This window comes from Vicugna pacos, chromosome 5, assembly GCF_048564905.1.
Source record: "Vicugna pacos chromosome 5, VicPac4, whole genome shotgun sequence".
Classification (NCBI taxonomy): Eukaryota; Metazoa; Chordata; class Mammalia; order Artiodactyla; family Camelidae; genus Vicugna; species Vicugna pacos.
The window spans coordinates 93,965,884-93,992,260 of record NC_132991.1 but is presented as its reverse complement, the minus strand read 5'-3'; the positions used below and the strand labels follow the sequence as shown (position 1 = coordinate 93,992,260).

The following is a 26,377-nucleotide window of genomic DNA, read 5'->3' as shown; positions in this document are numbered from 1 at the left end:
AAGGTCACAAGTCAGTGCACTAGTCAGCTTTGTTCTATTCACTAAGAAGCCAGGAAGGGCAGCCTGGAGTCTCGCAGGCACAGAAATACTGTCCCTAGCAGAGCCCTGGGCCTCCGTACAGAACCCAGTCAGGCTGTAGATTTGCCTCCTTCAGGGAGTCGGCCTCTACAGAGCTTTCTTCTCTCTGAGAGACACAAACGTATAGTAGTTTAACAGCCGTGATGGTAGAATTTTCTGGTATGTCACGGGGCATCTCCCGGCCCTAGTCCTGTCAACCTCCGCGCACCTGTGGGAAGTCCGGGCCCACACCCACCGCCAGGGGCGGAGCAGACCCCCCAAAGACACAGACTGTCCGTGCGGGCTGCTTTGAGAAAACAAGTACAGAATGACCATGGACATCTGTTTTAAAAGATCACAGGCACTTCAAGAGAACCCTCTCACCATGGTTAGTGCTCTCCCCCAAGTTTGAGCAGTATCTTCAACTCTTAGAAAAAGTGAGGCAAATACCTTTGCTTGGGTGCTTATGAGGAAAAATGAGAGAAAATGAGCTTCTTTAAAAAGTAACTGAAATAACTGAATAACTACCCTGCATACGGGAAAGACCAAATAGGACAAGCGCTTAGCATTCCTTGAGGTAGGAGAGGCCAGCGAAGGGGAACGGCAGTGAGAACAACTTTGATCAGCTACAACAAGGAAACAGCTGCTGGAAAGCGGCGCTGACCCCTGAGAGATCAGAGCTGACTCTCCTGGGCCAGCCGAAGAGGGGTGGTGTTGGACGGACTCGGGAACCCCCTCCTCAGAGATTAATCTAGGCCTTCTACACAAGCTTTTATGTTGAGCCACAACTCACGCAGAGTGTACCAAATTCAGACCACAGCCTTGAATCTCTGAGACATCCTCTCCAAACCTCATCTGATTGCTGACACTTTACTTGGACAAAAATATGAAGAGCTCTGGTTGGCTTGACTATTATTTTCAGGCACAATGCATTAGGGGTTTCCTGATGAAGCAGGAAGGAAAAAAATGGGAAGGTTCCCGGTTTTAGGTGCCCTGTTCCAGAACGCGTAAAGTAATAAAAAGATGGTTACCTGTTCCAATAAGCATTCCCGTTCATCGATAAGCTTTTTCAACCTAATATCTAAAGAAATCAGAAAGATACAGGTTTAGGCGACCTCGTGGACTGCCCCTTTCAGCAGACAGCTAAACTGAAGAATGAGCATTGGGGTTAGTGAACTGATGATGAAGGTAGTAAGCACGTACCACAGTGAATGAGGCCACAGACAGGACTGGGGAGGAATTCAGCCAGGGGAGGTGGTGCAGGGCCAACCGCCCACAACATGCTTGTCTCCTCAGGGCAGCATCCGGCTGCATGCAAACGGGCTAATCTTCTACTCTGGGTTAGCATGCAAGAGCTCTAGGGCCAAACCACACTGCAACACAAAATCTCACAGGCTTTATGGTTTCACGTCATTAGCAAGGTACAGACACAGGGAGAATCGCGATGAAATGGCACCAGTGTCTTCGTTAGTCTTGGCTTTCCAAGTTCCCAGCCCAGAAGTGTTTACCTTTTCTCATTTCTCTCAAAGACCCACCAAGGGCAGAGTTCTGACTCTAGGCTTATGAATCCTAAGTGTGCTGACAATACACCTGCAGACCCACCTGTCAAGAGCTGTCCCTCTTCTGAGGAAGACGGCAGCAGTAGCCGAGGTCCTGTGATTCCTCCCACCCCGATACAGTGGCTTACATATACATAAGCACCTAGAAGTCCCCCAGACATCTCTCTAATGGGGTGCTGAGTGAGACAAACTCGAGAGTACAGAGAGGGATACGTAGACCTGGGGAGGATTTTAGGGGAAAAATCCTGCATCAGTTTCCAGGCAAAGTCAGGATGATGTGATGGTGATCGATGCTAACACATGCTGTGCCCTGGCTGTGGGCCGGGCTCTGTCCAGCAGCTCACACCACCCCCGGTGACGCCCACAGGTGGGCACTGCTACCACGCCCCTCTTCCACAGGTGAGGACCCGGCCCCAAAGCCTTCCCTAGGCCCCCAGGGCTGCACCCTTCACCACTGCACTCACTCTTTCCTGGATCTAAACAGACCTCTGAGTCAGATTGGACTGGCCTGAGGCCCTTCCTCCTGAGGGGACAGTGCTCTCACACTGCCCAGCTCTGGATCAGCTACGTGAAACGGAAATAACTCATACACAGTGCACCTTTGTTGTCATAAAAAAAATCATCTATTCACGTCCTAATCCAAGTTACATGCTTTTCTCCATAATCGTTTTTCCAAACACCCTAAGCTGCTATTTTGAAAGACACAATTACAAAATCAATGAAACCAGAAAATGTCATGCATAAGATAAATGAGTTCCATTTTAATTTACATACAAATTGCTTCTGACAGCTGTTTCATTGTCCCTTCCATAAACCTACCCAACATTAAAACAATTTTTGTCGTTATAAACCTGCCTCTTATTCAGTATCACTTTTTATTTTATCTTATATATTTTACATTCCTACATACAAAAACCACAGGCATCATAAGACGTACTGAATATATTAGAAGGAATATATGAGAAAGATCTCGAAGCACATATATATATATTTACAATCTTTTTCTATTAGAAGACCTCAAATATCTTGGATAGCAAGTAAAAAACAAATATTAAAATGTAATAATAGCGCTAGCAAAAAACCGAAAATAAAACACGGGTAATCTGGTCTTTAGTCTTAAGGTGAAAATACGAAAAACGGAGAGAGAGAAATGAAACTTTTAAGGAGGAGGCATTTTCAAAGCAGAATTGGAGAAGATTAAATAGTTTCAAGAAACTGGGAAAAAAAGTAAAATTATTTAATACAAAGAAAACGAGAACTGAAATAAGTCAGACAAACACTGTTAGCACTTAAAAATAAGACAAATGAATATTTATATAATATGTAGATAGATAATGAAACAGAAACAGACTCACAGATGGTAACCAGTGATTACCAGGAGGGAGAAGGCAGGCAGGAAGGGCAGAATGTGGGTGGAGGGTTAGAGTAAGAGGTACAAGCTACCAAGTTTAAGAGAAGTGAGCTGCAAGGATATACCGAACAGCACAGGGAATATAGTTGACATTTGATAATAACGTTAAATATAATATAATCTAAAAAATACCGAAAGGCTATGTTATGAACCTGAAACAAACATAATTTTATAAATCAACTATACATCAACAAAAAAATTTTAAAAACGAGTATTGCTTTTTTGCAGTTTTAAAAATCAACAGGTCTCATCTGTGAAGTGAGCAGTGGTGCATCATGGGTAATGACTGTGACACCAACAAGTGTCGTGAACCTCTCCTCACTGGGCAGCCTTGTTCATCACTGCTTTCCAACGCCCAGATTATAAGCATTAAAGACAATGCAGTCACAATGCCTCCAACTCAGAGTTTTCTTTCATGTTGGGAAGTTAACATGAATTGGCAATTAAAAAGTTATTTTAGTGTACTGTTAAAGGGTGAAACAAGAAACCAAGTAGGGTGGCAGTGAGACAGTCACGGGGCCAGCAAGCAGGCACTGGGGCCCCCGCCCCGCTCCTGTCTGCCCTTCCTTGGCTTGCAGGCTGTGACCACAGCTGTCCAGGCTGCAGCAAGGTCAACCACTGGCGACAACCAGCCACCCAGCACTAACTCTCTTTAGTGCTGTACCTGGGTCTGATCCTCACCACCACTCTAACCCCAACCTCTGAGAGTAAAATGAGGCACAGTGAGGCTAAGTAGCTTGCTCTTACTAATGAACTATCAAGAATCTAATTTCCCTTCTGTGGGTTGATCTCAACCATCCCGGGCCTCAGTCTTCCTCTCCCCCCTGCAGAGGAAGGTCACCTTCCCTCCACACTGGCAAAGATAATGAACGCAGGACCGAGGTCTCAAGAAATCCCCTGAGGAGGTACGGCCCTCTCTCCGCCCCTACCTTGCACTGGCTCAGCGTGATTTTAGCTCACGTGGTCAGTTTGCACTTTCCCCAGGTGGCGCCCGCGCCAGGGTTGCACCTCCTTCCTGTAAGAGGAAGAACGGGGCGGGCTGCTGAGGACGGTTCTCTTCCTGCTGTTTATGGCGCCCAAGAGGCCTGTACAGAGGGGAGCCGTCCGCACCAGCCGCTGCTGGTCTCGGTCCAGCGGGACAGCTGAAGCCTTTCACACCTTGAAAAATACATATGTCTTCAACGTAAGGGGGCAGAAGGGCTGAAAGGGTTTTCCTGCTGAAAGACAGTTTTCTCTGTATCAGATCACCACGCTGGATGAGCATGTATTCTGAACATAACACACTCACAAACACCTCTGGAGCGTGGACATTTGGAACGACCCTTACTGCTGTGTTCCCTTCAGTGGCTGTGGCGGCACGTTGTACAAGGCGGTCTCCTACGGAAGGAGTCTATCAATACAAACAGGAACCCTAAACTGAGCTCCCAGAAGCAGTGTTCCAGGGTCCCAGTGACGGTGGGAATTTAAATGTCAGGTCAGATTTTCCACTAACTGGAAGTACTCAACATTCCAGAAAGTAGTCAATGTAATACAGCTCATTCTTGAGCACTCTTTTAAAAATCTTTATTGCTTCCCAACCTTTGTATGTTATAAAATAGCCTGTAATTCAGAATTCTCAGTTACCTTTCCCTGTTTTCTGTATGAACCCATAATTATACTTACTTACACTTTTGAAGGAAGATTAACATTTTACATACAGCCACCACGGTCTGGTTTGGACCTGAAAAATATCCCCCCATTTAAGAGTATCAGGGGCCAGTGCTTTCCTCTGTTCTGCATCGGAGTGACACCACAGTGGTCCAGGTCCCTCTGGGGACGTGGCTGAAGGCAACCTTTTGACTCTTTTCTGAGTCTGAAACTTTTGACTTATATCCTTCCATACCTTCCTACACCGAATGTACCAAAGACAACCATTTCCTGATCATTCAAGGGCCTTCATGTGCACGTTAACTACTGGGCGGGGCTAGAACATCATTTCGCCCTCGGAGCCGAGTAACTAGTGTTCATAATGAAGGCTCTTAGATGATCTAGAAATGATGTGGCTCTTCAGAATCTTTATCTCCTTTCTTTGTTCACTTCCCAGTTCTCAGCAGTTGCTCCCACAAAAGGCTGGGTCCCCTGTGCTTGTTCACGGGCACAGCAACTTCCTTACATGAAGCGACCAACATATTTACTGATTAAACGAAGGACTGAACAGTTGAGAAGGCTGGCTGGCTGGCTTGAGGGATGTGAAGTACATGAGCATGCCCTAAATCTGCTGGTGAGTAACACGGGAAAGAGACGAAAGAACTTAAAATGGTTTGATGATCTCACCACTTGGTTGGTGAATCACTTCCCCAGAGGCCTTTGAAAAGAGGAATGGGAGCTATTTCCTGTTGCACAGCCCAATATGAATGCAACTTCTCTAAAGTCAGAGGCATCAACTGAAGCCACGCGAAGCGCTCTGCAGCCCTCGGACGTGCCTCTCAGGCGGGACCATGGTCCTCTACTGACATGGCGCAAGCAGAGAGAGCTGATCAGCCTCATTATCTCTGTGTCAGGACATTTATGCAGAAATAGTCAATATTTATTTGATATTTTCAGTATACTCTTCAAAACACTCAAAGTATTGGCACACGTGAGCAGAGCAACAGAATGGAGACCTTTCTCAGCTGGGCTCCTCATCAGAACCACAGACCACAGTAGATTCTAGGAGGAAAGATCTTAATTTTCTCAAGGATGGGCCAACACTAGCCCCGGTCTAGATGCCAAGAGAGAAGTTATTCATTTCTGACAAATGGGACGTTCACAGAACCCCAACTGGGAATTAGCCACCAAAAGTAGACACCACTGTAAAGGTCTTACGTTAGCCACAGTCAGAATTCAAGCAGCACAAAGAGCAAAATCACAGGCTTGTAAAATTATAAAATGCTTTTATTTCAGTTACATAATAACATGTTTGCATCAAATGTTGAGGTTTTGGTCTTTTTTGCATTTAATTATATATCATGTGACAATACTATGAATTCAAGTGATCTCGTGAAGTATCAACAGCATTCACACTGTACAGTCCCTTGTAATTTTAATATTTTACAATTTTTTAAAATCTGACTTTACAACTATTTTTTTTAAAAGTTTCTTTATATAGAAAATATATATTTTGTTCAGGAAGATAAAAACAAGAAATTTCCAATAAGAATAGATGGAAAAAACAGCAAATGAAAATATTTGTACCAAAATACCAAAAGTGATTCTACAATTAAACTATCCTGCTCTAGTCTAATCAGCAGTTTGTCCAAGAAGAGTATTCTTTTATATTGCTCTATTGAATAGTGACTAGACAAACAGAAAGAGAAGTAATTTTAAAGTTAAAAAAATTTTTAGAAATGATTCTCCCACCCAAACATTGCAGTAGGAAATGCAATTTCAACATACATCTCTTCCAGAAAAAAATCTTCTTTTAAATTTTTGTAGAAAATGACTTTGGTACATAATCAGCACGAAGGCAAAATCTCCTACAAAAAGATTCAGGAATCCTCAACAATGAGATCCAAAAGTATTGGTCTGCAATAAAATCCTTCTATGAGGTAAAGGCAAGTAAGAAGTTCCTAGATGCTTATTTGCTCTCCCTAACATGATTCATTGTTGTCCTAAGGTGCAAATCTTACCACTCAGTGACCTCTATGCTGTTTGGCTGTTTATATCCTTTTTTAAATAAAATACCCTACAGGTTATATTATACATGTCAAAATCAAATATGAAAGCACATATATTCAAATGAGACAAACTAATTTACCTTATGCTCATAATGTGGAAATCTCAGGGTACTATTTGGTCATTTCAGTTAGATGCTGATACATCTGGTCAAGAATATCCACTTTCAGATCAGTTTCAGGCAAATGCTAAATATTTTTATTTTGATTTTAGGCAGAAAGATAGGCAGCATACATTATTGTGTGACACTCCCGGGATGCTCTCCGTTAGAACTTACACTGGTGACAGAAGTGTCCTCCTCATCTGGGTGATGACCTTAATGATGCAGGATAAACCTACACGGTCTGTAACTTGAAGCAGTAGTTAGCCTGGCGGCTGATGGTCATACGGGGCGTCTGTATCAGTCGAGAGCATCTTCGGAGTTTCAGCAGTGGAGTCTCGCACACTGGACTCGCCGTGCAGTCCATGGTCCCTCCCTGAAACCCCGCCCCAACCTACGACAAAGAGCACTCCTCTTTGCTCCTACCCTTCCCGTTTCGGCCTCTCATCTCTTCCCTGCTTTCTGAACTGAAGTCCCCCAACTCGCCTGCGGGGGCGGAGTCATTGTTTTCTAGACTAATGTGATCTAGGTCCTTCCTGCCCGTCTGACTTAGACTTTCTGATGTCATGTGCCCTTCTGTGTCTTCTGTTTGAGAGGCACCGTTAGCATCCTTTGAGGGACTTCGGTCCTCAAGCAGGGCGTGGCCAGGCACTTCATTCTCTGGACCCGGAGGCCTGCTGGGGGCGGCGCTGTCTTCCTCAGCATCATCTCCTACCACACTGTGGCCCAATCCCTTGTCACTGGCACTGGTGCCTGATGATGGAACTGCATCATCTTCGGAATCCACTGTGTCTCCATCAGGTACTGCTCTCCCTGCCTCAGTGTTTACATCAGAATCATCTCGGCTAAATTTTCTCTCTGACTCAATTTTAGGATCTCCTGGACAATCCACATCTTCGTTGCTTCCTGTCTCAATGCTCTGTTCTGGGTTTTCAGTCACTTCATTTTGCGCTTCGACAGCTGGTTTCTGGTCAGTGGGTTTTCCCTGCTCTACCTCTTTTCCTTCACTTAAATCTGGGGTCTGCAATGCAAACTCTTTCTTAGTGTCTTTGGTTTCTGCAGGTACTGGTGATTTTTTCTTCTTGTTTTTCTTTTTCTTGTTCTTTGCCTTCTTCTGGGATGAGTCCAGTGCCTCTCCCTGCTGCTCATCCTTCTCTCCATCGGGGTCTCTCCCACCTGGGGCTTCACTGTCGGCAGCTGCCGTCCCCAGACCTGGTGCCACCTGAGGACTGCTGCTGGCTGCTGGGGAATGAGGAATGGTTTGCACTTCCATCTCCATTGGTTCCTCATCCCTTGATTCCCTTCCGTCCTCTTCACTGTTTTCCCCACCTACCTCTGTGCTCGGAACTGGGACCTCTTGGGGCTCAGCCACTTCCTGGCTGGCAGGTTCTTTCTCTACATCATGCCCTATGCTTGGGTCCAACTCTTTGGTGGCATCGACCACACATTTTTCACGGTAACTCACTGTGCCATCGCTGCACCCTGGAGGACCTGACACTACTGTGCCGACCTGCTCCCCAAGTCCAGTGAGCCCTGCCTCTAGCACAGCCTCTGTGGGGCTCCCACTTGGCTCATGGGTGTCTGCACTGCTCTGCCCTTCAACTTCAGACACTTGCAAAGGAGCAGACTCCTGGCGTGGTTCTGTGCTAATCTCCTCCACGTTGGTTTGACAATCTTCCTGGTTTTCTTTTTCCTGTTTTTCTGCAGATTCTTTACTTTGGTTGTTGATCTCCAGGGCATCACCACCACCCTGCCCAATCCCAGGACCCGGGATTCCATCATCCAGTGCACGAAGACAACCGGACTGCTCAAGGGAAGCAGCAGCCCTGTCACCTGGCGTGTCTATGACCTCACTGGACTCCACCTGCTCTGGGTTTTCAAGGAGGGACGTGTTCTCTATTTGGCTCTCACCCTGTTCCTCATTCTTGACATTTACTAATGTTCCTGGGGAGGGGGCACTGTCTCCAGAGGCTGTCTGGTCCTCGGCACCTTCACCAGGATGCAACACCTCTGTGTCCACACAGTCCTTTACTGGGTCCTCTTTGCGCTGCTCTTGCTCAGTGCTCTGCAAGACTGCTCCTTTCCCCTCATTCTCCACCATGCCACTTTCCACCTCCACTTCATTGGCTCTTCCTAAAAGACCATTGAGAAAATTGAAGGGACCCCATGATGTGGTGACCACTTAACAAACAACGTAAACACAGGTTCTCACTCCCCCCAGCCCTGCTCCGAGAGAGAGAGACACACCGAGGAAGCACAGGGCACGGTAGCCTTTGCCAGGTCTGTGCGGCAGAGCGCCCATCGCAGCAGCATGTCCGCCCAGCAGAGCATCTCAGAGGTGAGAGCAGCTGCTGGTGCCACTGGGGTGAACTGACTTCCAAAGGTGAAGTTAAGTTGTAACAAATAAGAGCGAGCTCTGCGTCAGGCAGCCGAACCTTCCACAGCTGGGGGTTTCGGGACGCCCGGGGGTTCGTGTCCTCTCTTCCCATTTCCAGATGCACACGGGGACCACTCAGACTTTTCCAGCTATCAAACTGCATCCCACACAGCTCTAAAAGCAGCTTTCAAATCTTTTGTTTGTTTGTTTTGAACGGAGGGACTGGGGATGGAACCCAGCACCTCGTGCCCGCTAAGCATGTGCTGCACCACTGAGCTCTACCACACACCCCCTCAAATTTTTAAAAGAAACATTCAGTTCACCTTGAAAAACTCAGCCTCAAGGTCAACCTCAAGGAAGCCACTGTTGAAACAGCTCATGAAGGTCAAAAGAAATCCACCCCCCAGCCCCTCCAATCGCTGTCTTCCTGGGAGAGCGGCCTGTGCCCTCAGCACCTGTGCTGCTTCCCCTGCGGTGGGGGGAGCAGTTCCAGCAGAAGGCAGACGCCTCAGGTCCAGAGGCCACTTAATTCAAAACAAATCATCCATCCATTAAAGAATTACGAGTTAAAGAACCTGTTCCTGATTTGCAACGAACAGTTACATCTCAGATTTTCCAAACAAACAACACCCCAGCATGTGAGCGACCATGCTACTGAAAGTCAGAGCCTGGTGAGGTAGGACCAGCAGTCCCCACAGCTGGGCACTTCCCCCGGGAAAATGGGCAGACTGGCGGGACGTCACGGAGAGATAGCTTGGCTTGGCCCCTTGCAAATTTCTAGTATTGCCTATGTTTTATAATGTACATTTCATGTTCATTAAATATTACACATATATAAATAAAAAATAAACACCTACACTGGGAAGTTCCCACAGTTCTTTACTGATAGGGATGCGTGATCAAAAGATACGCTGAAGACCACGTACAAAACTGATGTTTCTAGTTCTTTAAGTGTCCGCGACACAGCAGCGGTCAAGGATTTACAAACGTCTACCTGAACAAGAGCAGCACGTCAATTCTAGCTGCTCGGTGGCCAGCAGAAAGGCAGGACGGAAATCCATCACTTTATCTCCTTCCAGCAACTTTCACACAACGAAAAGAGCTGTGTTTCTTCAACAGCCATCAAGACAATGAGGCAATGAGGCACCTTCCAAACAGAAATTAAAGCCACGGCCCCCGGTCTTATTCCACCTCCTCTGTAAGGCGCTGGTACCCAACCCATGACAAGCGAGGCCTTATTTGCCAGCTACAGCTTCAGGCTGCCTGCCGGACTCTGAAGGTTTATCCAAAAGCCAAGTATTATGACAAATATTAATCGGTGAATCTTTTCAGATATTTGCCAACTGTATAAAATATCCCTACAATCTATTGGGTTCCCCAATTTTTATTCTTTCAGAAGCAAAAATATGATGTACAAAAGAACAGCACCTCTGACCAAGGGGCAGACATACTCAGACTCCTGTTGGTGAGGGAAACCCTCCACACTGAGCACACTGACCACCTGGGGCTACCTGTCCCTCTCCCCTCCATCCAAGGCTTCCTGTCCGTCTGCTGCCCGCAGCACCTCACACTCCCAAAATACTCAACGGTGCACAGGATGTGCAGTGTTGGCTTGTGAATACGGTCAACTAACTTACTTTACAGCTTCTGCTATTCTGAGCTTTTGACAATTCTGCAACAGAGTAAGTTAAAAAGCTGTATTTGGCACATATCTGAGGAAAACCAGAGTACTGTCAAAATGGTCACTTAATTTTGAGACTACCTTCCTCACATTCACAGTCTCGCTGGGAGCTTTGAGAAGCAAAAGAAATGTATTCTTAAGCCATTGGTGGTGAGCACTGAACACAGGTGCACGCCAGACAACACAGGTGGGTGATCACATCGTTTGGCAAGAAGTTCCCATGAAGTGACAGAACCAACGGCATGCTGGGTGATTGTTAATTGATCAGTGGTGATTACTTCAATTCTAAGAATGCATGGAGGGTGAATCAATGCTGACTGGAAGGCGAAGGATCAAAGAAATCAAGTACTTACCTAGCGTCCCATCCCCTGTCGCCTTGAGAGCATTTAACTCTTCCTTTGTCATCTTCGGAGAACCTTGGTAGCCAACATTATTTAGAGCATCCGAAGTCTCTCCATTGGTAGCTATTTCTGAATTTAGTATTATTCCATGTTTCTGGGAACAAAAACAGGCTCACCGTAATACTCACCGAGGGACAGTAGGTTAAACTTCATTCTATAAATAATAATTTTAAAAGAAAACCCTTTTTTCCCTGGGCAGGGGAAAACTACAGAGAGAGAAGTGCCAGGTACCAGCCCTGTAAATAGTCTATTAACACACAGGCCGGGGACGTCTTCCTCCAGGGAAAGTTCCTTCCTGCAAGTGCCCATCTGTGTCTCACTGTGCTGGTGACAAGGCACTCGATGGGCATCCTTCTAAACTGGAGGGAGTGGCCGGTAGGCTGCCACAAAGCAGACCGTGAAGCAAGTCACTGTAAAGTGATCTCGACTTCTACAGCCCTGGGTGAGTTCTTTAAAAGCAGAGGGAGGGGCAAAGAAAGACGTCCGTCCCGTGTTCTGAAAGGAGTGAATGAAACTTGGCCGCTGGAATGCTTGTTAAATTCAAAAGAAACAGAATTCATGCTCACTACGAGCAAACACTTTAAAAACAGCTACTCTTCGAACTCCGGGCCGTCTGCCTTCCCATCGGTCCCTCCCTCCCATCGCCCGCAGCTCTTTCTCCCGGCCTGGCCCAGGCGGGGACTCACGCCCCGGGAAGAGCAGCGCTGGGGACCCGAGTGCTAAGCCCGTTCCCTGTTGGCTCGCGGCTCTGGCCTTGACCCTCAGTGAGAGCAGCTGACACTGCTGCTTCCGCGGTCTTCGCAGCCATCAGCCACCTCTTCCAGACCCCACGCTGCCTCCTACAGTCTGGCTGAGAGTCCACCCTGAGTTCTCACCCCCAGTGCTGCCTGTTGGCTTTTTCAACTCAGCGTCCAGCCAGCAGCTAAAGACCCCCTGCCACGGCCGGGGAGGACGTGGAACTTGCCTACACCCACTGGGCCTCGAAGTCCAGTCAGCGTGAGCCTCCCCCAGACCACCGTCCAGCTAGGGAGGGCCTTAAATTCGAGTCTTTTATGTAAGAAACAAATACATTCTCTAACTTTGAGTAGCATCCCGGGGAACTTACTGAGTTGGAGAAAAAATTTAGACAGCCTATCAAAAATATTATTGGAAATCAGAGTTGCTTCCAAGATCAGAAGTGCCTGCAAACACCCCAGCAGAGCCTGCGCTGACGTCACGTGTCTCTTTGGGGTCAGTGTGATTTCAGTAATAGAACTAACGGGGGAGGGTATCGCTCAAGTGGCAGAGCACATGCTTAGCACGCATGAGGTCCTGGTCAGGAGGTCAGTCCCAGGACCTCCTCCAAAAAGAGACAAATGGATAAACCTAATTACCTTCCCCCATCAAAAAATTAAAAAGCAGAACTAAAATCAATGGCATGAAGTTAATTAACACTGCTATACACACATATTCATTCCTGAGAATCCTGGAATTTGCTGTTGTCCCCTGGATTTTTTTTAACTATATTTTGGTTTCATACCTTCAATTCCTCTTTCAGCATGACTACTTCTTCTCTAAGATCATCTCGTTCACTCCTTATGGAATCAAAGAACTCTTTCTGCCTCTCTAATGCCTGAGTGCGTGGCAGAGCAAAGAGAGAGAAGATTCGCACAGGTAAGCAGGTGGCTCCAGAGGCGGGGGGGGGCTTCTACTGTGTGAAACACTAACATCGTCAGGGCATTTGATAGAACATGCTTAAAGACACAAACAGATCCAAGCGTTAAGCTTTTCACTTAGTTCACCCCAGCCAAGAGACGTTCGTGCTCATGCTGCCGGGAAAGACATGGAACGTTTCGAAGGCACTGGAAGTTTCTTTTTCACACCGTCTCCTGGCTTAGTCTGCGGTTTCATAGCAGTGTTAAGAGAATGAACAGAAGCAACGCACCCACTTACAGGAGGCAAAAACAAAGAAGAAGAAATGCTTAAGGACCCCCAGTGACAACTACTGTAGCACTTGAGACTGTTTCTGCACATTGAGTCTCGGTGTTTGTGGTCCCAGATGAACATAAAGCAGTCCTAAGCCAACACCCACACAAACTCCGACATCAGTGAACTAAGGGGCGGTGAGCCCATGGGGGCGAGGACGAGGCGCAGGCCACGGCGCACGGGCTGATGCCGTGCTCGGGCACCCGGAGGCCGTCAGAGGCACAGACGGGCTCCCCCGTCCTAAATGCAGGTGGGCTGGGAGGGAGGGGGCCTGACGCCTCCCTGGGGAGGCTTCGAGGTGGGAACACACGGGGGCACAGCACCTGTCACCTTGCAGCTTCCTCAAACGGGGAGAAGCCCAGGCGACGCCGGCCCCCAGGGAACTGCAGGAGGTCCGAGCCTCCCGGCACTAGCCTGCCCAGGAGCGCCTTCCGCCCCGCTCTGAGCTCTGCCGCTGGTCACAGGTAGGCAGGGAGCCCCTTCACGCTGCCAAAATGAGCATCTCCGTGTTGGGTGTCAATTGGGAGTTAATAACTTGGGGGTCAGTTAGTGTAGTCTCTCTTTGATTAGTTTTATGTCACGTGGGGGTCACATGCAAACTCAAACAAGCCTTTTTGCAAACCAAAGGCCCTGAAAGCGCTCCATTCGCTAAGCAGACTGCCCACTTGAACAGACGTCAGAAAGTCCTACCCCTATCTTTTTGTCTTTCCACTCTATCGTTTCCTGAAGATCAGAAATCTCCCTGCTATAACTCTCCTGTTTCTGCTGTAGCTGTCGGATTTCCTGAAGAACAGGAGACAGAGAGAAAGCAGATTCAGGGTTAAACAGGAAGAGAGTCCCCAGTGCAGACAGCCCCTGAGCCAGCAAGCGCCCCTGGGGGTCCCAGCACCGCGTTTCCTCCCTGAGGCCGAGTTCCTTCTCAGCATGCTGGACTTCATCCTCGTTCTCATCCCAGCTCCAGGAAGTGCAGGGAGAAAGCCAGCTTGAGGGAAACTTTCACTTACAGGCACTAAAGTTCTAGTCAAGTTTTTAAAAAGTTACAAATCAGCTCTGTGTTAGTGTCCGGGAGCTCCAAAGCCCCGAACGTGTCGCAGGGCATCCCCAAGGCTTGGGCGGGCCTGGGTTCTCTTCTGGAGGCCGGAGAGGTGCAGTGCGGTGCAGGTGGGAAGGGAGACTCTACTTCCCCTCCTTTCTAGCTCCTAGGACTATCCACAGTCCTTGGCCTGTGGCCCCTTCCTCACGGGGTTGACCTCTGCTTCCACAGTCGCAGCTCCTCTGCTGCCCTTGGCTCTCCTGCTTCCCTCTTGTAAGGACACTTTTGATCACGCTGGGCCCACCCGGAAAACACAGGGTCATCCCCCACCACAAGGTCCTTGATTTAATCATACCCACAAAATCCCTTTTGCTGTGTAAGGTGACATAGTCCCAGTTCCAGGGATGAGGATGGGGACACCTTAAGGGGCACAACTCCCCAAAGAAACACGAAGCCACCAAAGAATGAGAACCCTCTCTCACAAAGGGACCGTCTCCTTGAGCGAGGCAGAGAGAATCAGCCTAAATGCCACGTTCAAGAAAACCTGAGTAACGAACCAACAGAATGCTCCTAAGTCACAAAAAGAAAAGAAAAACAGGAAAAGCTCCTCACCTCAAGCATCTCTTCCCTTTGCTTCAGGGCCTCCTTCACTTCAGCAAACTGAAACTGGAGGACACTGTGGGCATGCTTTTCCCTTTCAAACTCCTGTAAGGGAGGAAAAGAGCGCTCAAGTCGTGATGGAATCACACTTCTCTGTCCCACGATTTATACCAACCTGGAACAAACTGCCTGTTACCACATCATCACCGTTTTCAAGGCCTTTTTAATAACATGAAACTCTCTCTCTGGACTTCCTAGAAGACGCCCCTATGACCTCCTGTACAGTCAGCCCGAGGAGGTGATGCAGCCGATACCGTGACCCAATGTGCTCACAGGTAAGCAACGCCCTGGGAAAGGGGGCCCCTTCAGGGCATCTGCGCTCGGGGCCACGGGGCTGTGTATGCTGGGGGCCTGGAGGAGGCGCTTTGCAAAGGACTTATAATAAAATGATTCTCCATTTTGAAATATACCAATGAATACTCTTTGGTATATTGGGATAAAAGGGCAATGAATAGGGTCCACTTTGGCAAGTTTATCTCGTTAACAGCATGTGGCCAGCTCTGTACCCCGGGGACAGAACAGGATCAGGTGAAGAAGCAAAGCACTTGCCAGCACAAAGCCCGCTCCTCCAGGCCGACCCTCCCCCGCATGAGGCTCAGCCCACGAGGCAACACGGCTCTTGTGGTCTCTGTTCAGCTCAGCCACAGCCGTGCAGTCCCTAATGATGGTCTGGTACCCAACTAACTGCCAACAGTTTAGGGGACAGCAGGGGACACTCCTTAGATTTGCTAGCTGGTTATTTTAAAAGGAATTTGGTCTTAGCTCAACTCATCACCATGTGTTCACCGACCTCCTGAAGTCTGAGGGGACGGGACCCTCCAACCTGTGACCGGGACCTGTCTGTCAGGTTTTGCTTCACCCATGGTCCTCGTCTTGGGACATTCCAGGATCACCCAACTTCTCTGGAATTAGATTTGGGGTTTCCTGGTCTACAGACTGATGCCTAAATGAGGGCATTTGAGGAGGATTTAGAATGCATTACAGTGTCCTTCCACTAAGTGGGGTCCAGAACAAGCTCTCTGCGCCTATATTCCAACGTGACATCGGGTCTCGTGAAGTTTCTCTGTTTCAGAGATCAGCTGTCAGGAACTTCATGGATAAAATTCTTCTTTAGTTTCTAACTCAACTATAGCAGTGAAAGAAAGAAACCCAGTACCTGGGTTTTAACCCTTGGGATTCAGAGGATATAGCCAGTTAGAAGAAGAGATAATGACACTCACAACTTAAATTATGTATTTATCTCAGTGACTCAAAATTGGACAATACTCTAGGATCTGATAAATCAGCTAATTCCTTGTAATGTGAAAACCAGGTATTCCTTGCTCTGTATCTCACAAAGAACAGCTAAGCCTTGCCTTCGCCAAACCAGCTACCGTCATCAATTTCAACACACACTCATGCTTTCTGTGGATGTCCTAAATTAACACAGTAATCCCAGTGGCTCTTAATGACACCCCAAGGAAGACTCTGCCCTTCTCTGAGCTTCATGAAGGTACTGAAGTCTTTTTTTTTTCCCAAGAGAAGTATAGTCAATTTATAATGTCATGTTAATTTCTGGTGAACAGCATAGTGATTCAGGTGTACATATATGTATATATATTCCTTTTTGTACTGTTTTTCATTATAGGCTATGACACAGCATTGAACATAGTTCTCTGTGCTGCACAGTAGAGCCTTGCCGTTTATCTACTTTATATATAGTAGTGAGTATTGCAGATCCACACTCCCAATTTATCCCTCCCCAACTGGTATTTAATTCTTAAATGGAGTAACTGTGACTTTTCCCAATCAAGAGAAAATAAATAAATATAATTTTCTTGAAGATCCCTGATACTGGCAACTGACTATTTCTCTATGGTGTTGAGATAACAAAATAAAAACCATGAAATGTATACGAACAGGAAAACCCTGGAGCGTCCAGTCATGCCTTATCTAAGCACACTGGTTCTTTCATAGGCAGGTGTTTTTCATGGTTATGATTTCACCTTCCACGCAAAACACACAAATGTACTCCTGGTAAAATGGTTTCTAGTTTACCTGTTGGAATTGGCCTTTCGACATTTAAAGTCCCTCAGCAAATAGCATGGTATTCTCATTCCTAACTATTTGGGCATTCAGGACAAGTGGAGAGCTATTATTTTAAAAAAAACTCACACAAAAAAATAAAAAACAAAAAAACCCTGCACACACATATAAAATATGTAAGTACCATCTATCAAATATATATACGTGTATATATACACACACACATTCTCCCTTTCTCACGTGTGCCACGTACATACTCTCCCACCGTTACGTACGCCATTTGTATGTACTCCACCGTTATTACACACACCACATACCCACATTCTCCCATCGTCACGTACACCACTTGTGTACACAGTCTCCCACTGTCACATACACCACATGGCGATACTTCCCACTCTCACGGGCACCGCATGTAAACATCCCCCCAGCGCTGCGCGCACCACTCGCAGACACACTCTCCACCGCTCCCTCTCGTGCTGGAACGTACTTTGTTCTTCTCCTCGTACTGCCGCCTGGACTCAGCCAGCTGCTCCTCCAGCTCCAGGAGCGTGTCCTTCAGGGTGTCGACCTGGTACATGAAGTTTGTCTTCTCGTTGTCCAGCTGAGCGTTGGAAACCATAGCCTTCTTGTATTTCTCTTCAACTTCTGCTAGTGAGTCCTGCAGAAACCAGGTCATATTTTTGAAATTGTAGTAAGAAAACAAAAAACAAAGATTAGTTCAGTATTCTTTAACCAAAACCCAAAAAACTCAGCCCTAAATTTAGACTTCCTTTTTTTTTTTCAAAACCCTTTACTGTTTTTTTTTGAAGAGGGAAGAATTAAGTTTATTTCTTTACTCTTACAGGAGGTACTTTTTGTGGGGGGAGGTAATTAGGTTTATTTCTTTATTTATTTTAATGGAGGTACCGGGGATTGAATCTAGGACCTCGTGCATGCTAGGCATGCACTCTACCACTGAGCTATACCCTCCCCAACCAGACTGTATCTCTTAGAGCAAATGAATCATAAAAAGAAACACATGCCATTGGAAATGCCCAGAAAGTCCCCCTTTTCAACTTGATCAAATTCTCACTACTCAGAAAATCAGTTATTAACTACGTGTAGGGAGGAAAATACTTTAGAGTCACTAGGACGAGGGGGACACCAGATGGCAAGGCCCCAGTCACAGAGGCAGCAGAGCCCTGGCTGCGTGATTCAGGAGCCCGTCACAGCGGCTTGGGCTGTTGGACAGGTTTCTGAAGTAATCACTCAGGACACATTGACCAGAACCTGGGCCAGAGCCAGGGCGCAAACAAAACAGAACAAAAGCCAGAACACCTGCCACCAGCTGCCCGTTAACCCTGTCGGGGCTTGTGAACTAGGAAAGGTTTAAGTGGAATTTCACATTTCCAACCCACAGGAAGACCAAACAAGGCACACAGGTCTCACTGGGGAGGTCCTGGAAAGACAAAGCTCATTCCTTTGAAAAGACAAGACAGGGAAGGAAGCCTGCAAAATACACCTGCCTCTGGCCCCGGCCCCTCCCTGGGCTCACACCCCTGCAGGACAGATCAGGGGAGGGCAGCCCGGGGAGGGCAGGGAGAGCGGGATCCCGGAGCAGACGGGGGCACACCCAGGGCTAGAGAAGGGGTCAGGTGGGTCGGTGCTACCGGGAAGGCGGCTTCGCGGAGACCAGCGCTGCTCTCGCCTGCGTGTGCAGACCAGGGCAAGGACTTCAGGTGGGACCAGTGATCCCTGGGCTGTTTCAGTGGCTCCCTTTTCTTTCTTTCTTTTTTTTTTTCCTGTCATGATCATTTTTATTGTAATGCGTGGTAATTAGATATAAATGACTAGTTGTTTAAGCAATAATCCTAATTACTATTAATCTGACAACACATAGCAACGCTGTTATGGGGGACATGCAGGAGAGTCCCCACAGGTGCAGTGGCTCCCTTTTCAACTCCAGCGCGAGCTGAAAGCCAGAATCCCAACTTCCCCCGCTTTTGAAAGAGACAAACAGGAAAGGGATTCGTTAGTCATGTGATTCGCCACCTCCGGCGCCCCTGTGCTGCTGAACTCAGACTTGGGAGTCGAAAAGGAAGGAACAGTTTACCATCTAATGCTGGGCCCGTGATCCGCTGTAGCTGCCTCACCAAGAACACTGTCCCTGACCACCCCCAACCCCCCGCCTTCAGCAGCTAAATTTGCTGGCTGGCACAAAGCAGCAAGTTCACTTTCTAAAAGTACCGTGTATTTACTCAAATAAATCCAGGATGATACACATTCAGACACTGCTTCAATTGGTAAAACTGTCAGTAGGCAAATAATTGGGTGTTCCGAAAGCACAGCAACACAACTTTCTTATTGCTGGACAGCAGATGTTGAGAAGCAAATTAAATCGAAGCATCATTTGTACGTAATGACTGCAGAAAATGAAGGAAAAAAAAAACCCTCTTCAAGTGTATGGTTCGCTTCTGTGGGAAGTGAGAAACTGGTCTTAAGCCGGGCTGGGGTTGGGGGGCGAGTACAAGACATGCGTCAGGAGACCGGTTAGTAACTTCGCCCGCGGAAGGGTTACCATTTTTCAAGTCTTGGCCCCGCCTTTGGAAACACGAGGTGCACACACAGCCAGGCTAGCATTCCTGCCGCTTTTAGTTCTACGGTCTAGAGCCTTCTGAGAGCAAGCATGCAGTCTGGATGTCTTTTGGGGGATGTTTGAAAGTTAAATTGGGTTAATATCATGACTCCACACTTCTGTAAACCAGTACCTTCATCTCTTTCAATCCCTGCATGTATTTGCCTTCTACATCCTGAATCTGGTCCTTTAACTCATTGAGTTCCTGGGGGAAATGGCAAAAAAAAGGCAAATGATGTCAAGGGCAAAGATGGATGGAGACCACAGAGAAAGAGGCGAGTCTCTGACTCTTCTCTGCTTTGGGTGGTTTCCCTTATTTTGTGTAGTCAGAGCAGCGATCTTCTTTTAATTTTTTTAAGTGTTAAAATAAATTTCAATATTACAACGATTCAAATTTCAGTGTATCTCATACAGTCTTTCCACACGATTGTATAAAATGCAGGTGTCTCTCATCTGTTTTTACACAATTTTATAAAGCAGGCAAAAGAGCTCCTGCAAAGGGAGGTCACCAACTCCTGTTGCACAGACCGCTCAGGGGCTCTGAGTTCTCCGTGCCCCGTCCAGTAAGACGCCGAGGACGGCAGTCAGCAAAGCGCGGCCCCTGCCCTGCGGAGGCTCGTTTATGCCCACATGCCCGGGTCCAGGGTCTGCGTGAGCGGGACTCGCAGTCCACCCTCGCTGAACAAGAGAACGGTGCTCACAGCCCAAGAGCAGAGACAACCATGACTGCGGCAAAGTCTACCTGGAGGCAGTGAGGTCTGAACCACAGTGGCGGGGGGACCGCACAGGGGAGGGACGTCTTAGGAAGAGCCGACAAAACATTGCTCCTATAAAGCACAGCAGTTGGAAGCCATCTTCAGGGGAATCTAGCCCCATCCCCACTGTGCTTAAATAAATCCCTCCTCCGGTCTCCATGGCAATCGGTTATCCAGCTGTTCAGATATCACCAGTGGCAGCTGGTTCCCTTTCAACTAGTTCTAATGACTAGAAGGCTCTTCCATAAAAGAAGACAACTCTGATGCGCCAGCCTTCCTTGGTCTTTGCTCGCTCTCCAGGACACAAATTCTGGTAATGCCACCTTTCCTTTGTATTGTCCCCTTTTCAGATGCAACATTTCTCATTTCTTTAACAAACAGGGCAGTGTGTTAAGGATATAACAGAGAATAATGTCCACATTCCAATGGGAGAAGGAAGAATGTCTGAAACACCAGATGACATCTACCGAAGACATACTGTGCATATTACAAAGGGCAGGGCACATTCCAGGCAGAGGGCGAGGTGCTCAAAGGCAAGGTGGGATTGTTGGGAGAAGTGAGTAATCTGTGTTCAGCAGATCCTGACACCCTGGGTGGAAGGTCTACACCATGGCCGAGCCCCCTGGGGCAGTGGGACGGCTGAGGGTTCCAGCACACATCCGCCCTCCTGGGTGGGGAGGTTGGGGCGGCTCCCTGCAGGAGACCACAACTGGGCCGTGCTTATGGGAGGTGGGGGAGACCAGACCTAGACGAAAGACCCTGAATTTTACAAATTAACTCTTTTCTTACTTGAAGACTGATTTTCATAAAAGGCTTCCCAAGGTCATGAGTAAGCAGAGTAAGCAGACAGCCTTACCTTGAGTTCCCTAATGGACGCTTCAGTGTCAAGGGAGATGGAAGTGTCCCCGCTGCCCCTCCGAGAGGAAGTCCCACCCAGGGAGGCCAGTGTGGCTGCAGACAGGCCGGGCAGGCTACGAGACCCCTGCAACATTGCAAAGATGAAATGGGATTTCAGCCAAAACCAAAATTACTTCCACGTCCACTGTTATGGTACCCTTGCTCGAATTCAGTTTCCAAACTGGACCATCTTCCGTGGGTTTATGGTAAGCAACAAAGAGGTTCACCTCGAGGGGCCTCATGGATGCCTGGGATTTATCTGGGTTCACCTTTAGCTCCGTGCCTGGGCCCTAGTGAATCCCTTCTCTGTTCTGCAGGGCTTCTCACACACACCGGAAGTGACTCTCGGGGACCCCAGAGGTCTGCACCCCTGGTGAGCCGGGCACTAGACCTGTTCACTCACCAGTGAGCATCTTTATTAAACATCAAGAATACACTTTCTTGTTAGTTTCATGCATAAATTTCAGGATCCTCATGGTTTACAAATGACACAATATAAAGCTCTACAGAAATTCCTTACCTTTTCAGTGAAATCCTTCTCTGGTCTCTCTTCAACCTGGAGAGGAAAGTGGACGAGTAGTAAATACTTAACAGCATTAAACAGACCATCTGGATTTAGGGAGTAAGATAACAGTAAGATAAAGCACTGGCTTCCGCTGCGATTTAAACACTACATAGCCACGAGACTCTTGGATACGCTCGTGGTGCACAGCAGTGGCCGTGGGCAGCCCATGCGCCTGGATGAACTCCACTGTGTGGTTTTTCACCTTTCACAATTTCCACCGGAAGATGAGTCGTTAATGAATTGAATCCGAGCAGGCTGACTTGGCAAGTTTCTACAGTTGTGTGCAGGACTCGGCGGGGAAGAGGACAAGCACCCGCCTGGCTTACCCACTGCGATGACTAAGACTGGAACTTGAGTCTACAACCAGGGACCAGGGGCCGGAAGACGCAACCACACAGAGTGTTCATTTTGACTATGACTAACCTTGGTCTCCAAAGCGAGAAAGCAATGGAGCCAACTGCAACTTTCCCACTGCTGGTAGCTGAGTCAACGTGAAAATTCTAGTTTAAACATCTTGGGATGGACGCCCAGGTGTGGGGCGCTGGCTGGGGGTGGGTGCAGTACACGAGAATTTGCCAAGGGGAAAGGGGGACCCTGAGAATTTGGTTCTTCACGTCTTTCCTGTTTGGACATGTCTCGGAGGCCGCCCTCCTCCCTTCCGCAGGCAGGAGCCTCTGCGGGACCTACAGCAGCCTAAGAAGCCCCAGGATGGTGAATCAGCATGGACCCCAAGGACAGGTGCCTGCCCTGTGAGGGCACCTCGGGGTCACAGACCGTGGCAGCACTGGTGCTACTTCTCTCTGCTCAGCATCCATCAAGAGGCCAGCTTGCTCTTCTGCTTCCTTCCCTCCTTTTTGGCACATTGAGGACTCCTTTCCAAAAGCCCACAGGAAAGAGCACAGAAGGCGAAGAGAACTCTGCACTTGAGGGTCTCCAAACTCTCTGGCTTTTCCCATCATGCCTCTAATCCCACCTCCGGGCGCTCAGAAGTTCTTAAATTTGATTGACAGAGAGTCAACTGAAGATGCTCAGGATGAGTGCAGACCACATCTTTGATTTGGTAGACCTAGACCTGGGGCCCTCCAGGCACCCAGAGGCCACCCAGAATGCGGGCTGAGAAAGCCTGATGGGTGTGGGTCCAAGACCACCGCAGAGCAGCTAATGGACACGCCACCTGCCCACAGTGCGATCGTGCACGGGAGAGCGTAGGGTGGAGGTGCTAAGCGCTGGTCAGGACACCGTAAAGGCAGGGACTTCCTGTAAGGACGGCCACTTCCTGTCCTCTGCCCACCCTGGGCCCACGCCAGGCTGGGTAGGCCCGAGTTCCCACCAAGAAGGCTCACTGACCGCCACCTGCTCTCCTCCACACTCGAACCTTCCACTTCTTTCCAGGGCAGGATACCTGAAGTAACCACTGAAATGACACAGCGAAGTGTGAGAGCTCAGCAACCAGTCAAGGGGACCCAATGGAATCAGACAAAATACTTGATTAATTCAAAAGAAGGCAGTTTCTGAAACCAGCTCTTTGCTCAGGACAGTCAAGCTCAAGGGTTTCCTGCTCAACGGATCCAAGTTTAACCCCGGGGCCTGGGGCCCGGCGCCCAAAGCCACTGCACCTGGGCTCACCCATCCAGCGCACACCTGGGTCTTCAGCAAGAACTTTCTGTCTCAGTTAACTAGTCTCCTTTGTGTCCTGAGAGTTGGAGAGGACATGAAGGGGCTATATCCCTCAGGCAAGGGGGTGGACTCATGCTGGCCTCGTGCCCAGTTTGCTAAATAAACCCTGAGGTGTGCGGGTGTTCCCTGGGGTCCAGAGCACTCTCCTCTCCACTTGGCCATGGCCAGCTGTCCTCCGAGGACCAGCAAGCCTGTGTGTCTCACAGGAGATGTCCAGATGCATCCTTTTCCATTCTCCATGTGGCAGTCACAGCCCGTGAAAGACAGCTCCCTCTCAACCGTGTACCACACCACCTGACATCTGCTGGCAGGTGCATTTAGTAACTGGAAACGCATACGCCTAGACTTGTTCTTTCAGATGCGCATGTCACATTGGCCTAACGAGGTATTCCGGGGCACCCGGAGATGGCCTCAGATTGAGATGGTCCTGCCTTACTGTTCCTGGCACAGCCCCAGGGAGCCTGGACCGATGTTCTGAGCTGTGAGAATGATTTTAGCATTTCGAGTGTGGGTCTTCTGTCCACTTGGGAATAAAAATATTCCTGAAAATGTCAAATAACTAAGGAAAAGCTAATTGTCTAGCACTTGGCCTGCTGGGGAATCTATTCAATAACCTCTTGGGCACAAGGCCTTCATTCCCTAGAATAAGTTAGTTTGCAGAACAAATATTAATGAGACGAAAATAAGGAGGCCGATTTCACTATGGGTAGAACAGGAAGACTTGGTTGAATAGACTGAGGCCACCGGGGAGAAGCCTGCTGCTGTTCTGCTCTGCAGTTTAGAGTATCTTTTCTGACTGTGCGTCAGCAATAGATAAGTATTGTACAGACAAAAGGAGCTCCAGAAATCCTATGTTCACCTACAAAAACATCTGCCCATAAAAGAAGGACCCCCACTTCATTTCAGCATTTCTTCTGAGAAAGATGAGAAGGAATAGGCACTAGACAGGAAACACCGCTTTTGTGGGGGCCTTTGCTCTGCACTGTTTCACCATAATCATAAATATCACTTTGTAACTGGCAAAACACCAAATAAGGAAGAAAAACCTAAAGCCATAGCTTTCTCTTCAATTTAAACACATTTGATAAGAGTTTTTAAAAAGCCTTTGCTCTGAAATACATAATACATTCAGAAAGTGAAAATTCAGGACATGATTTTAAGTAGAGGCCATGGAGGGAAAAATTAAGCTCTCAATGAGAGTTTAGCCAGTTTGTGCTTAACGACTGTTTCCAATCTCTATTTTACACATCAGGGTAAGTGTCTGTTTTCTGAGCGACAAGGGACACGTGTATCTGCCCGCCTGCTGCCATGTAGGAAGTACGCGGACTCCGCGGAAAGAGGGGCAGCCGCACGGAGCCGCTGCAGTCCCGCCGGCTCCCGCTAGGTGGCAGCCGGTGTCGGGCGGAGCGGGCGGTCCAGGGAGCCGCGCGGGCAGGCAGAACGGCCCGCTCCGCCCCCAGCAAAGGAACAGGTAAGTACCCCAGACGTGAGTTTAATTTGACACAAAACACAGTATTTTATCTCTGAAAATAACATACAAAGACACAGAATAGACGAAAGGGTTCTTAGACACTGTCGTGGCCGCTGCCCAGGGGATGCCGTGGACCACAGGTGCCAAGACCCTCCAGCCCACAGCAGCAGGGACCCGGACAGGCCCCGGGACCTCGAGGCCTGGCTCCTCACCTGAGAACCGGCAGCTGCTAGCTTTCCTTCTCACTTACTGAGCCTTCCTCCTCATTTTCTGAGCCATACTGAACAACGTGAAAACGTCACAGGAGCAGGCTTATGAAATATGTAAACCGGTAGCTTATAATCAAAACTGAGCATATACAAAGGCATTCTTTAAAATTTACAGGAAATAGTCACTTTCAAAAAATCTGTGTGAAACTTTACATTATGGTGACTCTTCCTTACAAAAACAAATGCTCAAAGTAGCACATTTTAATTTAATTCCAACCTTCTAATACCATGTCTGGGGGCAGGGTACAACAGCTCAGTGGTGGAGCCCGTGTCCAGCAGGCACAAGGTCCCGGGGTCAATCCCTAGCACCTCCATTAAAGACAAAACCTAATTACCCCCTACTTCCCCCCAGAATAAAATCCTCTGTGAAGTTACTGTTTTGGCTCACTTAAACACCACGCCTGGTGAGGTTTCAGATTTCAGGTTCCCCATGTCACCATCTGGCTGGCCCGCCTTCCTTGAGACAGAGCACAGTCTGAGGGCCCTGGGGAGACCCCAGCAAGGGGGCCAGAGACCAAAGAACCTCTCCTCGTGGTGCCCCAAGCCCCAGAGGGGAAATGGGACCACAGAAGCCATGTCACCGCGGGGCCCCTCTCGAGAAACCAACCGACACCAGTGACTGCTCAGAAAACACCTGTTTTAAGGGTAATTTTCCTCCCAGTATAAACAGTAGCAGAGTCTACCATCAGAGTGGAAATTCCTGGCTTTAAATCCAGTAATACTGACCTCATCCTGCATGCCTTGTCCTTGAACTCCTGTATTCATGATCCCAAACCTGTTTTGCCACCAGTCCCCGCCCCCGCCTCCTCCTGCCACATCAGACCAGAGTCCCTCCTGCCTTTTGTTTTTCCAGCTCAGATGGGGCTGAGGCTGCAGGTCCCCACCCAGGCTTCTCTGAAAACACACTGGCACGTGAACCTGGGCCCCACGCAGGACGCCCTGACCTCACTGGACGCAGGCGGGTTCTGAGGCCTGGTGACACAGCTGTGTCGGCCTCTGCCGGCGACGCCCGCTCCTCGGACGTGCTCCAGGCCTGGATCAAACCTCGGATCCCCGCTTTCTGGACGCGCCCGCCCCTCCCTCGCAGCCGGTGCTGCTGAGTTTCATACGGTGCGCGTGCCCACTTGCTGAGGTCTGCCTCCCTCCCCAGCCTGTGTCTGCAAA

At 48.4% G+C, this 26,377-nt stretch overlaps 1 protein-coding gene across 26 annotated transcripts in view; it reads right to left on the bottom strand.

The window, feature by feature from the left end:
• The window catches only part of LRRFIP1 (LRR binding FLII interacting protein 1), a 142,825-nt gene that overhangs the window by 5,666 nt on the left and 110,782 nt on the right, over positions 1 to 26,377 (bottom strand). For 17 of the 26 annotated variants that reach the window (XM_072961910.1, XM_072961916.1, XM_072961918.1 and 14 more), the window contains 7 exons: positions 21,752 to 21,787; positions 21,191 to 21,316; positions 19,713 to 19,784; positions 17,453 to 17,623; positions 14,890 to 14,982; positions 11,232 to 11,373; positions 5,920 to 8,953 (listed from right to left, as the gene is read on the bottom strand). In XM_072961910.1, the coding sequence (XP_072818011.1) occupies positions 7,215 to 8,953; positions 11,232 to 11,373; positions 14,890 to 14,982; positions 17,453 to 17,623; positions 19,713 to 19,784; positions 21,191 to 21,316; positions 21,752 to 21,787 (2,379 nt within the window). In that variant the 3' untranslated portion in view covers positions 5,920 to 7,214. Of the gene's footprint in view, positions 1 to 1,088; positions 1,139 to 5,919; positions 8,954 to 11,231; positions 11,374 to 12,798; positions 12,892 to 13,934; positions 14,028 to 14,889; positions 14,983 to 17,452; positions 17,624 to 19,712; positions 19,785 to 21,190; positions 21,317 to 21,751; positions 21,788 to 26,377 lie in introns of those variants that run through there. The other 9 variants (XM_072961926.1, XM_072961912.1, XM_072961919.1 and 6 more) reach the window with 5 other exon arrangements.